This window comes from Mustela nivalis (assembly GCF_964662115.1).
Source record: "Mustela nivalis genome assembly, chromosome: X".
NCBI lineage: Eukaryota > Metazoa > Chordata > Mammalia > Carnivora > Mustelidae > Mustela > Mustela nivalis.
In genome coordinates, this window is record NC_139040.1 from 1894632 (window position 1) to 1910388 (window position 15757).

General features: G+C 44.9%; 2 protein-coding genes and 1 long non-coding RNA gene across 9 annotated transcripts in view; 1 reads left to right on the forward strand and 2 right to left on the reverse strand.

Moving 5' to 3' along the window:
• Positions 1-1673, reverse strand: part of NSDHL (NAD(P) dependent 3-beta-hydroxysteroid dehydrogenase NSDHL) — a 29465-nt gene extending 27792 nt beyond the window's left edge. The window contains exon 1 of one of the 6 annotated variants that reach the window (XM_082716647.1): positions 1414-1673. The gene's annotated coding sequence lies outside the window, so the exon portion shown is untranslated. The remainder of the gene's footprint in view (positions 1-1413) is intronic. The other 5 variants (XM_082716646.1, XM_082716649.1, XM_082716650.1 and 2 more) reach the window with 5 other exon arrangements.
• Positions 1-15757, reverse strand: part of LOC309856038 — a 1055650-nt gene that overhangs the window by 537099 nt on the left and 502794 nt on the right. The window lies entirely within an intron of this gene.
• CETN2 (centrin 2) lies at positions 1600-5797 on the forward strand. 2 transcript variants are annotated; one of them, XM_082716678.1, is made up of 5 exons: positions 1600-1784; positions 2715-2873; positions 3197-3325; positions 4638-4775; positions 5218-5797. In XM_082716678.1, the coding sequence occupies exons 1-5, from the start codon at positions 1686-1688 to the stop codon at positions 5305-5307; spliced, it is 615 nt and encodes a 204-aa protein (XP_082572804.1). In that variant the 5' UTR covers positions 1600-1685; the 3' UTR covers positions 5308-5797. The 2 variants fall into 2 exon arrangements, with proteins under 2 accessions (XP_082572804.1, XP_082572805.1); XM_082716679.1 differs by having other exon boundaries at positions 1761-1920.

Below are 15757 nucleotides of genomic sequence, written 5' to 3' on the forward strand. Positions count from 1 at the left end.
GAAAAATCAAAACTACAATAAGGGATCACCTCAGCTTCCAGAATGCCTAAACTCAACAGCACAAGAAACGGGTGTTGGCGAGGATGTGGAGGAAGGGGAACACTCTTGCTCTAGTGGTGGGAATGCAAGCTGGTGCAGCCACTGTGGAAAACCGTATGGACATTCTTCAAAAGATTAAAACTACAAGGGTGCCTGGGTGGCTCAGTCGTTAGGCGTCTTCCTTTGGCTCAGGTTATGATTTGAGAATCCTGGGATCAAGCCCTGCCTCGGTCTCCCTGTTCAGGAGGGAGTCTGCTTCCCTTCCTCTTTCTCTCCTCTGCTTGTGTTCCCTTTCTCATCTTGTGTGTCTGTCAAATAAATAAAATGTTGAAAGAAAAATTAAAACTAGAACTACCCTATGACCCAATAATTGCACTACTGGGTATTTACCCAAAGAACAAAAATAAAAATTCAAAGGGATACATGCACACTGATGTTTATAGCATTATTTATGATAGCCAAGATATGGAAATAGTCCAAGTGTGCAATAACTGATGAATGGATAAAAAGACATGGTCTATATACACACTGGAATATTACTCAACCATCAAAAGGAATGAAATCTTGCCATTTCCAAGGACATGGGTGTAGCCAGAGAATATTATGCTAAGTGAAATATAGGAGAGAAAGAAAAATATCATATGATTTCAGTCATATGTGGGATTTAAGAAACAAAAGTAATGAACATGGGAGGGGGGCAAAAAGAGAGCTCAACCAACAAACAGGCTCTTAACTAGAGAGAAAACAGAGATGGTCACCAGAGGGGAAGCAGGCGAAGGGATGAGTTCCACAGGTGATAGGGAGTAAAGAGTGCAGTTATCATGATGGGGAAAAAAAAAAAAAACCCACAATAAAATAAATTAAAAAAATAAAAACAGAAAACCTTACAGTTCCAAAAGTCTTGTGTGACTTTGCTCACAACATTGTCTCGGCCGAGTGTTTAGGTGTCAAAAAGAGTAAATTTTGATAACCTCTCCGTCATGGTCGCTCAGATCTCTTTCGCTCCCTTCAAAGTCCGTTCCCAAGTCCCCACCTTACCTTCCTGGGCTGGCCTTATACTGGGGAGAGAAGTGATCCTCTCTCCAAATCTGTTCGGGGGACAAGGCGGTGCTCTAGAACGGACACTCTCAAAGGAAGAGCCTCGGCTGGATTCGGTTTCTAAGTCTCGGTCGTCTAAAACTCTGTGACATGCCCGTTCCCTTCTGTGGGTCTCGGTTGCCCCTTGAGCACAGTCTCACGCAAGGTCACGGTCTTCTCTGGCCCCTCGGTCCGTAATTCAGAAAGTCTCGACCGATAGGCCCCACCCAGTCCCCTACTCTCCCGCCCAGCAGCCGTTAGAAAGGCAGCCTCCCAGGAGGAGGTCGCGATCCTTACCCGTCCGTGGGTGATCCCCTGCGCGGCTTCGGCGTTTACACCGAAAGACCTCCGGCCTTGGCGGCCACCTTTTTCTCCCCGCCCGCATGAGCAGAGGATCTGCCGAGATGCCTCCGCCGAGAGGATTGGCTCAGCTTAGTGCCAGCTCAACCAATCGGTGCTCAGAACATGATCCTGCCCAATGAAGCCGGGTCTCTGCAGGGAGCGCGCAGCCCCCGAGCCCCGCGCCTGGCGTTTGTCCGGTTAGACCCGCCCACCACAGCTCTACGCCAATGGGGAGCGGCGCCCCGCGCGCGGAACGGTGGGAACAGCGCCGAATCAGTGTGTACGTCGGTTGCCGTAACAACGGCCCGCGGAGTCCATCGGCAATGGTGAGTGGGGGCCGCCCTTTGGTGCCCCGCGCCCAGAGGCTGAGCTCTTCCCAGGCCTCATCTGGCCCTGGCAGCTCTCCGGCGCCGTTCTCGGCTTTGGACTGACCCTCCTTCCTCTGAGCTCTTTCCCGGAAGGGTAGGGTAGAGACGCTGGCCGTCCACCTGGGCCTGTGATTGTCCGCTGCCTCCCCTTCATCCACTATGCGCCCACCCATCCCTCGGGCTCCCCTGGCCTTCCCCTGCCAGCCCCCTCGGTGACCGCCCTTGGTCAAAGAAAACTCGGGTTACCCGCATGCTCAGACCCTTCAGACCCTGACCTGCTGGCCGCCTTGCGCTACCGAAGTTTACCCACAAAACCGGGAGAGGTTTATTATGTTTGTTAACGTGCACTCTAAATAAGTACAGGGACAATGGGGAGACGTTTAAGCTTCTTGAAGGAGGCACAGATGTGTCGAGAGGATTGAGTTTTATTATTCGGTATTGGCAGAATATATACCTTAGCTACGTAGTAATATTTGGCGAAATGTAGAAGTAATCACAAAGTCGGAGTACATAGAAGGAAGTGGAATACTGCGAGCGGGTGTTATAAGGACATATCCAAAATTAGGGTCCCCCAACTCAAGGGTAGCTGATTATCTGTACCGTTATCCACAGCTCCTTGGCTGGATCTCTTTGGAGATGATTTTCAATAAAAGATGTCCAAAGGAACAAAGGGTCTCCTTGCTTCTAGAAACAACAGGAAAGAACAGGGAAAGATAGACGTGCATGGAAAGAGTCATTGTTCTTTCCAGTAAAACATTGCACTTTCTGTTAAGCAAGGCTTTGGAATTGCTTGGTGTAAATATTGTTAAAACACTTTGTAATTATTTTATGTAAAATATGGATTGTATCACATAATATTGTGCTTCTATGTTTGTAAAATATCTAAAGGCCTCTAACTTTAAGAAGGCAAGCATGGCATCGTCTGCCCAGCGAAAAAGGATGAGTCCTAAGCCAGAGCTCACTGAAGAGCAAAAGCAGGAAATCCGGGAAGCTTTTGACCTCTTTGATGCGGATGGGACTGGGACCATAGATGTTAAGGAACTTAAGGCAAGCCCTTTACATTCCCATTGTGCTGCCTTGTCTTTCCTCTACTTCTTCATCTTCTTTCCCTGTCACTGTTCTCCCCCTTTTGCCCTCTTCTGCCTGCAGAAAGTATCAGCAGACGATGTACTATGCTGTTTTCGGTCTTTACTTACCTCAAGTGTTATAAAATAAAATTGAGCACAAATATCAATCTGCATCATGTTGTAGTATTTCCCAATCATTTCAACTTGATTGTCTCAGATGCTGGCTTGATACTCTCCATGCTCTCATTTTTGCTCCTGCAAGGGTTAGCTGTGTCTATTGAGATGGTCCTGTTTTCATTGTAGGTGGCGATGAGGGCTCTGGGCTTTGAACCCAAGAAAGAAGAGATCAAGAAAATGATAAGTGAAATTGATAAGGAAGGGACGGGAAAAATGAACTTCAGTGACTTTTTGACTGTGATGACTCAGAAAATGGTAAGTTAGCTGGGATAGCTAGCATATTTTCCATGCATACTAGTGAACAAATTTGAATCTAGGTATAAAAATATCTTCACTGAAGAAAACATGATACAGATTGGAGGGTTCAGCTGAGAAAGTATAGTACTGATGACTGACAGGATGCTTACATTCTACTTGGTTTTCTTCAAGGCCGCAGAATCACAGGAAAAGTCAGCTTACCCTCTGTAAACTCATACGAGTACGAGTGCTGTCACTCTTGTGATTATTTTTCTCCAACTGATATGTCACTGTGACAAGCACAAGCAGGAAATGCTGTAAACGCCAGCAATATTGCACTGCCTGACAAGATGAAATGCCTATACTTTAAAGGTCAAAATTCTGTTCTCTCTCGTTTATTCTGCGAAGCTTTAGCCTGAGGACAGGTTACCTCGACAGCTGTGTTTTTTCCTGCACCGGGAATTGGCCATTCGGCACTTTCACCCATTGTCTAGTCCCTCAGATGTCACCATTTTACAGGATCCAACGGGTCAAGAAAGACAGCATGACCTGAAAAAGCCACTTCACTCCCCCGCATGTCACCGCCCTGCCCAGGCTGTGTGTTTATGCGCCCCTTGGGCCATTGCTCCTTCATTGCCTTTCTGACTCCTGTCTTGTGTGGCTCAGCTGCTTGACTGGCCTGCGGAAAAGTAGCTCCATGTGTGTCTCAGCTCACGGGACTGTTCCCGTGATAATTCTGTTGCTTGGAAAACATCTAATCCTACCTGTATTTTGTGTGTGTGTACTAATTTAAGAGATCAGAAAGCTTAACATTTTGTAACTACCTAGTTCCCACATTGAAGGTGGGTTCCCCGATTGCTCTTATTAGACGGGTTCTCTCTATCTTCAGCTACTTTTCAGGAATTTCTGGAGTTTGAGTTCTTGGAGATTTTTCTTTCTTCCTCTTACAGTACTTGGGATCCCAGGAACTCTCTGCAGTCCCACAACAAGTTAAATGGCCCTCTCTGTCCTCCCTGCATCTCCCTACCCCGACCAAGAGGGTCCCCTCCACCAGCTTAAGCGGTATATTTTCCCCTAGCTTTAACTCTACCCTCCACTCCTATTTCTCTTTGGTTTGTACAGAAGGAATATTTTAAGTCAATCCTTTATATTTCTTTTTTTTTATAATAACATCACTGACTTTGTGCTCTTCTATCTGGGATGATGTTGATCTCTGGTGAGCTAAGACTTCTGTGACGAAGGCTATCATCAAGACCATGTGAAGGGGTGAGGTGGTAGTGGGGCGGTCGCATGACTAATTGCCCCTGTGTTTTCTGATTTACTTGTTAAGTCTGAAAAAGATACCAAAGAAGAAATCCTGAAAGCCTTCAAGCTCTTCGATGATGATGAAACTGGGAAGATATCATTCAAAAATCTAAAGCGCGTGGCCAAGGAGTTGGGTGAGAACCTCACTGATGAGGAGTTGCAGGTTTGTAAGGCATCAGACTGGACTTCAATTCCTGCTTGGAGCCCCTGAGTTTTATTTTCTCTGATGTGTGCCCTAGTGTGAAGGGAAAGTGGTGTTCCCTCACCCCTCTGTTGGCCACTTAATTTCTCCTTTGATAGTGTGACAAACCTATGGGCCCCACTCCCAGAAAAATGCACACAGATACATTCTTACTTACTATTTTAGGTTTTAGGAATTCCCCTGGTCAGGATGATCTTCAGGTTCTCTTCTAGATGACATGTGTGACAAAGTATTGCTTGATTTTTAAATAACTGTTTGGTAGCCAAGCTGTTACAAAAAGTGCATTATTTGCATTGGGTGGACCACAACCGTCTATTCATGTAACATTATAAAGACCTACTGCTCAGTCATAATTTAGTTACATTAATGAATTAATCTAAGCTGATTCTTCATTATCCTGCAGGAAATGATCGATGAGGCTGATCGAGACGGAGATGGAGAAGTCAACGAGCAGGAGTTCCTGCGCATCATGAAAAAGACCAGCCTTTACTGAGATCGGTCTCTTCTTTTCATATTGTGTGAAACCTGCGTTTTGAGAACATAAACTATTTTCTCCTACTCACCTCCCTGTATGACTTCAGTAACAATCTTGGATCTCTTTTAGGTACCTGAAAGTGTTCTTTGACATTTAAGTTCTTTGTAAGGTGATCTGCTGATTGCTTCAATTCCTCAGAGCAGAACAAGAGCACATTAGGGTGGTGAAAAGGGTCTTAAAGCTTTCACCCACCTGCACTCCTGCCTTTTAATCACCTCACTCGTTCATGCATTTCCACACTGATGCCACCACAGAATGACTTCTTAGACAAGCACATGTTGTACCCATGCCACCAGAAGCAAGGGGCATCTCCTTGATGTTTCTAGTTATAACTGACAGCTGAGTGCAGCTTTCTCTTTTATAAAACCCAGTGAACCTACTCACGTGCATTTGGATGTGTATTTGTGCTATTTGTTTTGTCTTAAAAATAAAGCCTTTCTTAATTTAAGCTTCTGTTCTCTAGGGATGAGTTCTTTGGCCTTGACTGTGAGTTCATTTTCTAAACCACTGTGTCGAAGGCAGCCTGTTAGTTCCCCCAAGTCCTTCACAGCCCACAGGCAGGAAATGAAACCAACCTTTACTATTAAATTGTTTCTTGCCTTGGGAATTTGTCAGGGTTAAAAGCAGCAGAGTTTCCATTTATCTACAGCTAAATGCTGCCTTAACAAGAGTTTGGGCAAAGTATAAGGCTGAGAGTCCTATTGGTAATTTGTACTTGGACAAATTGGGGAAAGGCAAGTCACTATGCCAGTAGGTTGAATTCAGCCAGCCTGTGGTCAGTGTCTCAGACCTCAGTGTTTGTTAGGTTGGGCTGAGTGACCTTGTCCAGCCTCCTCTGGGCCCTGCATGGCATGGCCTATAAGAGAAGCCCTGGCAGGGAAAATTAAAGTCTTTGCCCCAGGCTGGGTGAGGAACAGGAAGGGTCAAGGGGAAATGGAAAGCCTGTAGAGGGAGAGAATAGGTTTTAAACTCTGAGGACATCCTAATCCCAGGGTGGGGTTGTCTGATACAGATAGCAAAGAGAACACCTAAGTCCATTTGAATTTCAGATCGGGTTTTTTTTTAGTATAAGTATATCCCATTTGGACTTCTTGTTATTTATCCACTGTTGATCTGAAATTTAACTTGACTTGGGTTTTCTGTATTTCATGTGGTACCCTTACATGGGGAGCAGGTAAAGAGGTATGGCTCTGGGCCTCATCCCTGGGCACTGGCACCCTGAAGGACTTGGGAACCCTCCAGACATGTCTGCAGAGGGATCATTCCCTGAGAAACACTGGGGTGCGGTGCGGGGGAGCCCAGAGTAGTAGCCTCAGACCTGGGTTCTCTCATGGGCTCCACCACTCTCTGGCTGGGTAATCGGGGACAGACTCCCTGAAGTGCAGGTTCCTTGTCTGCGTAGTGGGGAGAAGAGTTGTGCTTAAGTCAGAGTCACTGAGGACCCAAGGCAGACTCACACAAAGGGCCAAGAAGGCATTTCAAAAGTGTTTGTTTTCAGTCTCATTTCCTTGGTGTCATTGTCACATGGCTTTGTTAGGTGTGGGTTAGGGTTAGGTCTGTGAGGCTTTATGTTTATTGTTCCCCAGAGCTGAGTTGACAGCATTTACCGGGAGGGTTTGACCTTTTTCATATTGCTGTTTTCTAATAAGAGGCACATGATCTGATAAAAGACATACAATATTGGAAAGGAGTGAGAAGACTGGGCCCTACTTCCCATTTTACTGTTAACTGTCACCCTGGAAACATTCTTATCTCCTGCTCCTTAATGTTCTCATAAATGAAATAGAGTGAGGGATATTGGGGGAAGGGAGAGTGATCAGTTATCCTTAAGGTTAAAAACAAGCATAAGGTACTCATATTGGTGCCTGGCAGCCATTGCTCAGTGGAAGGGTGTGGGACAGAGGGAGCAGCACAGATCAGCGGCTGTGGGGCTGGAACAGAGAGCCACATGGGGGTCAAGAATATGGGGAGAGGGTCGGCTGGGACTGCTTCATGTGGAGGCAGAGGAGAGAGCCACAAGGGGGCAGGGGAATGTGGCTGGAGAGAGGGCTGGGGTCAGCTTATGAAGGGACTGGAGCGGAGAGGGAAGAAATGGTAGGGGAGGTCGGTGCAGGTGCAGATGATGTGGTGCAGGTGTAGGATAATGGGGAGGGAGGGGGCGGAGTCAGCTCAGGTGGGGTTGGACCAAGAAGTGTAAGGGAGGTGGCAGGGGGTGGGGACAGAGAAGTCAGAAGAAGTTTCTGTGAGGCCAGACCAGGGAAAGGTCGGAGTACTTAGGTAAGATGTGGAGGGTGGACAGGAAGGGAGAGTCTGACTACTCTGCCTACGCAGTTCACAGGGAGGGTCTACAGAGCTGGGGTGGAATGGAGGACGTTGGGAACGGAGAAAGGGAGCAAGAGTCTACTAGAGAGATGTATGGAGAGTAGGACGGTGGGAGAGATCAGTTCAGCTGGGGAAGAATTAGAAAGATCGCGGAGAGTGAGAAGGGGTTGGGGAGTGGAGGGACCACAGCCAGGCCATGAGGTCAGGAAAGAGTGATTCAGGTTGGGGGGAGAGAGAGGGAGCAAGGGCTAGTTTCTATAGAGACAGCCCAGCCCTTCAGAGGCTTGGAGGGGGGTGATGGGGAGGTGGGGGGAGCAGAGGTCCATTCACGTGGGGCTGGAGGAGGGAGCTGCAGGGGAGTGCGGGTGGGAAAGGACAGAGCACAGAGATTGGCTCATGAGAGTGGGGGGGGGGCGGGGGAAGAAATTCCCTCCCGTGGAGTTAAGGAGACCGGGAGCAGAGGTTAGTTCGTGCGAGGGTGGAGTAGAGAAGTGTAGGAGTGTGGCGGGATGGAGAGCAAGAGACAGCATTTCATGTGGCGCTGGATCTCAGCAAGGACAGGCAGCTGAAGTTGGTTGATGGACGACTGACCGGGGAGAGTCTTCGGGAGGTGGCAGGGATGTGGCTATGCCTTCATATGGAGCTGGGACCGAGAGGTGTAGGGGTGTAGGGGTGAGGATGGCGAGGGAGCTGGGTTACTTCCCATGACGATGCAGCAGAGAGATCCAGGGAGATGGTGGGAATGGGGGCTTGCGGGGAGGGATGGAAAAGGAGCAGGCGGTTCCTGTTGGGCCTCGTGGGCCTCCCTCGTAACTCAGGGATAAAGTGAACTTTCTTGAAAGGACCCTCTGCTGGAATAGTCTTTTCTTTGCTCCGACGTGTTCCAACTGCTAGGAACAGCTGCTTTAACTGACAGCCGTAGTCAGGCTTGATGTAAGTAAAAGCTGTCTCAGAAAGTTGTTTAAAGAAAGGAGGTAGCTCAGTCCGTCTTTCAGACATGGAATTGATGCTGGAGCCAGGAGGCTGACAGCGCATTAAAGGGCAGAGGCCTACATTAGCTGCCCCGGGGGCACCTCTTGGGGTCTGTTCATCTTTTATCAGATTTTATTTTATTATTTAATTTATTAAAGATTTTATTTGTTTATTTGACAGAGAGCGGGAACACAAGCAGGGGGAAAAGCAGAGGGAGAAGCAGACTCTCCGATGAGCAGAGAGCCCGATGCAGGGCTCCATCCCAGGATCCTGGGATCATGACCTGAACTGAAGGCAGAGGCTTAACTGACCAAGCCACTCGGGTGCCCCTTCTGTCAAATTTTAAATACTTGTTTTTGTCACACTTTCAAATACTAAGAGTTTTGGCAGCCCACTCAGAGGTAAAAACACACTCAGAGCAGCACTTTACCAAGGATTACAGCTCTGCCACACCTGCACAGTCATCTCACTACACACTGAAGTGTCCCTTTGACTAGAACTGCTCACTCTCTCACAAAGCCACTTCCTCCACTGGTACTACCTTTTTTTTTGAGGCCTCCGTGGCCGCTGTGATAAGTCTCTTGTAGCAAGTGGCTCCCTTCTTCGCTCCATGTCTCAGGACCCGCTCAGCTCAACGTCTAGAGGTCACTGGACCGTTGCACATCTTCATCTGCAACAGAAGTAGTCAGTCTGCATTGATCACAGCTGTGAAGTAGTAACACTACTCACCACTCCTTCCTTCTTCAGTTCTGAAGCTACCACCTCAACCCAAATCTGGATTGGTGTAGTGTCCTTCTTTCCTTGCTGTCATGGGACCTGGGATCTCTGCAATGCTGCGTCTGCCACTGTCTAGACTTCCTCCCAACTATTCATTCCTTGGAGTCCTGGGATACAATAACCTCACCACTTGCCTGGATTTCCTGTCATCTCGCCTCTCTTCCCTCCAGCCTTTTTGAGCTTGAAAAATCAATCATCTTGAAGGAATATGCCAACAAAAGAGGATTTATTTTCTTTCAGAAAGTTGCTCTTTTCCTTCCTTGCACTGACTAAAAGGCTTTTTACTTAACTGTTTTCAGCAGTTTTTGAAAGCTTCAATACATTTTCGGCTTTAGCCTCCCTGAGATTTTTCTTTGGGATCCACATCATTGGTTTTTTGTTGTTGTTGTTGTTGTTGTTGTTGTTTTTGAGTGCATTATTAGATGTGTTCTCTCCTTCTATCTTTTACATTTATTTATTTATTCATTCATTTAGCCAATACTTAAGAAGCACCCAGCCCTTGACCCAGGTCCTGAAGTGAAACAAATACAGTTGCTAGCTTCATAGGATTTATATTCTAGTGAATGATTGAGGGGGTGCTCTTTTAGACAGGGTGGTGAGGGAAGATCTCTCTGTGGAGATGACTTTCTAGCAAAGACCTGAAACCATGTGGAAATCTGGATAAAGACTACCAGGCAGAGAAAATACCAAGTGCAAAGTCCCTGAGGTAGCAGCAAGCTTAGTGTGAGTAAGAAACGAATGAGGAGGCTCATGCAGCTGCAGCAAAATAATTGCAAATTGCAGAAGGAGGCAGGGTTTGGGTAAGTCAAGGCCTTGTAAACCCCAAAAGTAAGGGATATGTTGTGTGGGTCATGGGGAGTATATATCTTTTCACAGTATGAACCCATTTAGAGGTCTCCCTGCATAGCTACATGGCTGACTGCACCTTTTTATTTTTAGATTTTTTCTTTATTTGACAGACAGAGATCACAAGTAGGCAGAGAGGCAAGCAGAACACCTGATGCGGGGCTCCATCCCAGGACCCTGAGATCATGACCTGAGCCGAAGGCAGAGGCTTTAACCCACTGAGACACCCAGGTGCTCTGACTTAAAACTTTAAAAAATAATTTTATTTATTTATTTGTCAAAGAGAGAGAAAGAGAGCACAGACAGGGGGAGGAGCAGAGGCAGGAGAAGCAGGCTCCCTTCTAAGTAAGGAGCCCAATTCAGGACTTGATCCCAAGACCCTGGGATCCTGACATGAGCCGAAGGCAGATGCTTCACTGAGTCACCCAGACATCCCATGACTTAGTATTTTTTAAACATTTGGATTATTTGAGATTGAGAAATTTCTGGGACAAATTTTGCTCTGAAATGTGAAGCTATGAAGTCAGATTTTTCCTTTTTCGAATTCCCAACTTGCAGCAGCCGCATTCCCTTCTAGAGCCTCTACCAGTGGGATCACAAATTCTGCTCTGGGCTATTTTGCTTCCTGTCTTTTTGCCAGGTCCTCAAAATGTCATCATTATTTTCTCCCATGTTCTGGTTATTTTCTCACCCCACAGCCAATCCTTTCTAGCTGGTCAGGTTTAATAGATCATTCTAGGGACTGTGGCTTATTAACCCCCAGACCTAGGAGTTCTCAAGCTCCTTGATCCTTGATGGGCATGGATAATTATTACCCCATTTTACATATAAAGCAACTGAGATTCAGGAAGGTCAAACGTGAAAGCCAAGACTCAAACTCAGAGTTTCTGACTCTAAAACTCATGTTCTTTCTACTCTAGCACTCTTCTCTCTAAGAAAACTTGCTTCTTATTTCAATGAGTTTAAACACTTTCAAGCAGAAACTGGTTGGTTTATTCTATTCTCTTTCTCTCTGGATTGGCTTACATCACTTCTATCTTAATTTCTCCCTTGGTATTTTGATTGTCTAACCCTAAGCCATAGGATAATTACTTAAATGCGCCACAGCTTCCTGGTATAGATTTAGACCCCCAAAGAGGTTCACATGACCAGTGCAATGATTAAGTTTCTGTATCAACCTGACTGGGTTATGGGGTATGAAACATTAGGCGTTTCTCTGAGGTGTTTTGGCTGAGAGTAACATTTAAATCTATAGACTGAGGAAAGAAGATTGCTTTCTAATTGCTTTCTAATGTGGGTAGGCCTCATCTAATTCATAGAAGGTATGAATTTAACAAAAAGGTTGACCCTTCCCCCCAGTAACAGAGAAAGACTTCCTCCTTCGAACTGCAACATTGGCTTTTTCTTGCCTTGGAACTCAAACTGAAACTTCAGCTCTTCTTGGCTCTTGAGCCTGCCAACCTTCAGACTGGAACTGCACCATTGTTTCTTCTGGTTCTTAGACCTTTACACTCAGATTGAAACTTACATCATTGTCTTTCTTGGGCCTCCAACTTGATGATTTATCCTGAAAATCTCTATAATCGTGTGAGCCAATTCTTTATAATCTATCCATCCATGAAACTATCTATCCATCCATCCATCCATCCATCTATGTCTCTAGATAGACAGATAGATAGATGTATAGAAAAATAGATAGATAGAATTATATGTATATGTACAAGTATAATATATTGATTCTGTTTCTCTGGAGAACCCCAACTAATATAACCAGCAGAGGGCAATCTCCTATCAAACACTGCCTGTTTCCCGTTTGAAACTCAGACAATTGTTCTCTTCCAAGGGGAGAAAATCTTTATAATTCTTTTTTCCCCCCCTCCAGACAAAAGAAGGTAACTTCAGAGAGCGAAAGGAGCATAAAGAACCATTGGTGTATGTCATAGGAAAAGGTCATTCCCAGAACAGGTCTGAGGCCTCCTGGGAAATGCATTCTGCATGAAATAGACACCAAAGTTCTGCTGGAAATTATAATTATAATTATAATCAGGGGGATAAGCTATAGGGCAAGATTTCACAGGTAGAAGTTCTCTAACAGAAAGAACAATGGAATGAGTAGGAAGAAGGATGGAGACTGACCTTGCTGACATAGTTTATGTGTATACAATATGTATACTCTTACTTTTGTACCTACATAAGAATGTAAATTCAGAAACAAGGTCTGGAAGGAGGCACACCAGACTTTTTTTTTTTTTTTAAGATTTATTTATTTGACAGAGAGAAATCACAAGTAGTCGGAGAGGCAGGCAGAGAGAGAGAGGGAAGCAGGCTCCCTGCTGAGCAGAGAGCCCGATGCGGGACTCGATCCCAGGACCCTGAGATCATGACCTGAGCCGAAGGCAGCGGCTTAACCCACTGAGCCACCCAGGTGCCCGCACACCAGACTTTTAATACTGGTTTTCTCTGGAAAGAGGAAGGTGCTTGGAAGGGGCTAGAGTGAAGTGGATTTCTTCCTTTTATTTTCTGCTGGGTTTGAATCTCTTCAAGATTGTATTGATGTATGAATTATATTTTTAAGATGTTATTAAATAACACTTCACACATATTAGGGTGGCCATACTAAAAAAAAAAAAAAAGCCATAGAATAAGTGTTGGTGAGGATGTAGAGGCATGGGAACCCTGACACATTGTTGGTGGGAATGTAACATGGTGCAACACTTTGAGAATCAGTTTGGTGGTTTCTCAGGATCAACACTGAACTATCATATAACCCAACAATTTCACTCTTAGATATATTACCAAAATAATTAAAAGAAGGGACTTGGAAAGATATTTGCACACCCATGTTCATAATAACACTATTCATGGTCAAAAGGTGGAAACTCAAGAGTCCATGTGCAGATGAATTGATAAACACAATGCGGTATATACACAATGGAATATTATTCAGTTATAAAGAAAAGGTAAGTTTTTATATGTGCTGGGGCTCCTGGGTGGCTAGGTTGGCTATATTTAATGTCACTGAATTGTACACTTATAAGTGGCTTCTAGGGAGTGCAGAGGGGTGGCCTCAGTTTTATGGATGATGTATTTGAGTGAAGCAGCAAGTGCCGAAGAAGTTTCTCACCATTGGAATATAATAAGGAGATGTGAGAATTCACTATCACCTAATCATCTATTAAGATTTAATGCAATCTTAGAACCTAGCACAGGGCTGGTGTACCATAGATACTCAATAAATATGTGTTGAATAAATGAATGAATTTCTGTGTCTTGCTAATAATCTACTTTAAAAAACAGTTTCTATACTATAATTTTGGGTACCATAGCCAATTATTTGATCCACAATGAGAAGGACAAGCCTGGAATTCACATGCTTGATTGTCATTAGCATAGAAATAGTATCTTAGTTGGGGGAGGTTAACTGCTATATCAAACAATCTCTGTATCTCAATGGGCTGACTCAAGAAAGGATTATTTTTCACTAGGCTTGTACTACAAAATCAGTAAGGGTGAGTTAGAGTGGGGGTTGGGCTCAACTCCACACAGACTATTAGGGACCCAGTTTCCTTCTGTGTAGTAGCTCCACAGACCCTAGGCACTACAAGACCTCCACTGGCTTCTTTGCACCTGGTTGGCAGATGAGTGAAGATGGAGATCTCAGAGGACCATGTGTGAGGTTTGAGTGGCCAAATCAGAAAATGTCATATATCTCTTTTTCCTATACCCTTTGGTCAGAACTCAGTCACATGACTGCACTGAACACAAGGGATTCTGGAAAATGTGCTCTAGCTCCAAGTAAAGGAGGAAAATGAAATGGTGTTTGATGAACATGTAGCATCACCTATGTCATAAATAATATAAATGTGGAAAGCACTCCTGTGGTAACTGCATATCAAGCATGCTGAGGGAAATTGGCCCAGGACCAGAGACCCAGGAGCTTCAGTGTTTAGAAAATGGGAAGAGGAGGGGAGGCAAAGCAAAAAGACTGAAAATAAGGAAAGTGACTACAAGAATGTCACCAAGCAAGGGGAAGGTATGTCAAGAGACAGATCTTAGAAAGAGCAATGTCTGTGGAAATCAGACTGTGGTGGCTTAAGGGTGCAATGTGGGTGAGAAAGTAGACTACTGTAGAAGAGTAAGAGAGAAGGGTAGTAGCTGGTGGTCATGCAGAAGTGGCATGGGGGGGTTTGTTTTGCTTCGTTTTGTTTTTTAGTGGGAGAGACTTGAAAATGTTTGAATGTTAAAGGCAAGGAACCACAGTAAATAAAGACAGAGTGGTATGGGGCAAAGAACAAATACATGACTACTAGAACAGAAGAAATGGTTTCAAATCAGACTTGAGTGTACATGGTGATTTGGTTTATGTCAGGAAAGGTGTAAAGTGACAGGCTGTCTCTGATGCACCTGTGAATGTGGTCATCCGTGTGTATACTTTTATTTTTTCAAGAAAGGACTAAGGCAGCTTGAAGAGATACATTCTGGTGGCAAAATAAATTTTTAAGGAGGGAAGAAAATGACGTGGTGGGATGATGACCTGAAACATGCATTTAGGTTTTATAAGTGAACATCTTTTTAACACTGACTGCTTTAAATATCAGTGCTGAACTGATTTGAGATGACTTGATCAATTTGTGCTGTGAACCATTAGATAATTCCATTTATGTAACTTGCTCTGCAATGTCACTTTTCAGGCAGAGACTTAAATTTATTCTGGATGTTGCTAGGAGAATCACGCAGTCCCTGCTCTTTGCCCCGTGTATTGTGCAACAGTCTTTGACCACAAGCAATAAAACCTGACATGAACGTTAGACAGGCACTGACTGTTCTGGCCTCAGAAACAGCTTCAAAGTCAGACAAGAAGCTCATTTTCATTTCTCTATAATCATATCTTGTTCCTGATCCCAGTGGCACCCTATAAGCCATCCCATTTACTCTGAACTCTTTCTCCCAAGCTGTTTGGATACTGCTAAGGCTTCACACATCCCTTTGTCTACAATGTCCTCTTATTTCTCCTCTCCCCACAGCAGACTCATTCTGAGCCTACAAGATCTAGTTTGCTTGTCACATGCTTTAGGAGATTTTTTTCGTGACTGGTCTGGGCTGGTTCTGTGCTCCCCCAACCCCTGTCCTCTCCATCATAGCTCGGGTCTTGCTAGATTAACGAGATCACCACTCTACTGACTTTGTGCTTCAACTCTGCATCCTTTGGGCCCCATACCTAGCATGGTCAGAGCTGGCATACCATATGTGGAAAGACATTGTAGCAGAGAGGTAAGGATTTCTATTAAAATCACAACTACCATTTTGACCTTGGTGATACTTACATGGGTGTGTACCCTTGTCATATTTCTCATCAAGATTTACACTTACAATCTGCGCAGTTTACTAGATGTAAATTATACCTTGACAAAACGCTGTTAACCTAGAACAAAAATTAAACACTGTATTTTTTATTTGTCAGAGGGAGATAGTGTAAGCACAAGCAGGGGGA